This window comes from Sinocyclocheilus anshuiensis, unplaced genomic scaffold (genome assembly GCF_001515605.1).
Source record: "Sinocyclocheilus anshuiensis isolate Anshui unplaced genomic scaffold, SAMN03320099.WGS_v1.1 C32972846, whole genome shotgun sequence".
NCBI lineage: Eukaryota > Metazoa > Chordata > Actinopteri > Cypriniformes > Cyprinidae > Sinocyclocheilus > Sinocyclocheilus anshuiensis.
In genome coordinates, this window is record NW_015621181.1 from 1 (window position 1) to 1,918 (window position 1,918).

General features: G+C 38.8%; 1 protein-coding gene across 1 annotated transcript; it reads left to right on the forward strand.

Annotated features, from left to right (window-relative positions):
* Positions 1 to 6: 6 nt before the first annotated feature.
* LOC107683138 (recombining binding protein suppressor of hairless-like) lies at positions 7 to 1,877 on the forward strand. The gene is made up of 3 exons (XM_016479220.1): positions 7 to 35; positions 141 to 244; positions 1,029 to 1,877. Exons 2-3 carry the CDS (start codon positions 165 to 167, stop codon positions 1,363 to 1,365), a joined length of 417 nt encoding a protein of 138 aa, XP_016334706.1. The 5' UTR covers positions 7 to 35; positions 141 to 164; the 3' UTR covers positions 1,366 to 1,877.
* The last annotated feature ends 41 nt before the right edge of the window (positions 1,878 to 1,918 follow it).

Below are 1,918 nucleotides of genomic sequence, written 5' to 3' on the forward strand. Positions count from 1 at the left end.
CTGTCACACCCGTGCCTGTTGTTGAAAGTTTACAGGTAATGCATGACTACGTATTACATCGAACTGTTTTATAATAAAAGAGCATGGGCAATCTGTCATAGTTTTTGTAAGAAAGTAACCTTGAACCCTTTATGTTGTAGCTGAATGGAGGAGGAGATGTTGCCATGCTGGAACTCACAGGACAGAACTTCACGCCTAACCTAAGAGTCTGGTTTGGAGATGTAGAGGCAGACACAATGTACAGGTAAAACCACCACACCAGTTACAGTGCTGTACAGTTCAGCAAATAGAACAGCACCTGGCAGTAGTGAATCATGCACATTTTAAAATAAGAGTCCTGGTGAATATTGGGCTTGTTTATAAAAAAATAAATAAATTGGGGTTGTTCATAATTAAAAGTTGTGCATTATGCATATAATCTTTTTTCTTTTTCTTTTTTTTTTAGCAAGTCATTAACATTTTAAAATAACCGTCCTTGTGCATGTTGGTGCATTATGCATACAAACGTTTAAGGTTATTATTGGTATTTTGGTTGCACAATAAACTTTATCTGGCATTTAATTCAACAAACTCTTCATGCCCCGTCACATGAAGGAAAGACTAAGAATGTTATTTAACATACATTGTGCAAATACTAGTAAAATCGACACAATCTGTTTATTACCTTTCTTTAAAAATCATTGTGCATTGCAATTGATATCTATCTATCGATCTATCTATACAAAATAAAAAATAATACATGTCTAGAGTATTTTCAGTCTTCAGTATTTAAAGTCTTTATTGAATGTATACTGCAGAATTTGTAATGAAGTTAAAGAATCTAACATGCAGAATTTATTCTGAGATTGTATGGTTTTTATTAGATATAACTCTAGTTATAAAGGTCTTAAAGTCTTAACTTTGCAGATACCCTGTGATATATTAATCTCTATTTATGTTTTCCTGTGAGCATAATCGTTACAAATATATTGAGAATATTCATTACATGATTGTCAGCAATTCATAGTTCCACGTTCTGTTTCCTGCAGGTGTGGCGAAAGTGTGCTCTGCGTGGTTCCCGACATTTCTGCGTTCCGTGAGGGGTGGCGTTGGGTTCGGCAGCCAGTGCAGGTTCCTGTGACTTTGGTCCGTAATGATGGCATCATCTACTCCACAGCTTTGACTTTTACCTACACGCCAGAGCCGGGACCACGTCCTCACTGCAGCGCCGCGGGAGCCATACTGCGGGCCAACAGCAACTCCTCCACCTCACCATCTTCATCCTCCAGCCTACTGCTGCAGTCAGCCGTCGACAGCCAGGCAGGATACGCAGCAACAGGGAGCATATCTTCATCTTCCTCTTCCTCGGCTATGTCTGTCTCCTAACCTGGGAATCTCAGTGTGTGTTTGCATGTGTGAGTATGTGAGCCTTTGTGAGAGATGGTGATTCGTCCACTCGTAGACTCTTCTGCATAGATTCATGGGATACGGATCACAAAAATGGATAATGGTGCCACAGAGAGAGAAGAAAAGAGAGACAAGACTTCACACAAAGACTGGACAGAACAAATGAAGATGTCTCTTTTCTACTCTCTCTTTCTCTCTCTTTGTTGCGGTTCTTTTTCAGTCTGTTTCCTCACGTCGGGGGAAGTGGCTAAAGACGTGATGTGTGCCGTGGATCAAGATGCCACAGGATCAATGCATTAGCCTTACATAAAAACAATCAAAAAACAACAACGAAAAACACTTTTTTCAAAACCAAGCCTTTTCTAAGTTAGTGCAAGCTGGAAGTGGCTTTGAGTGATGTTGTTTTCTACTAAAGGGCTTAATGCACTGTTTCGCCAGGCTTGGAAGAAAAGTTATCATAGTAATATAGTTTTTACGGACCAAGGAATATTATTATTATTATTTTTATTGATATATAATTTTATAAGCTTTA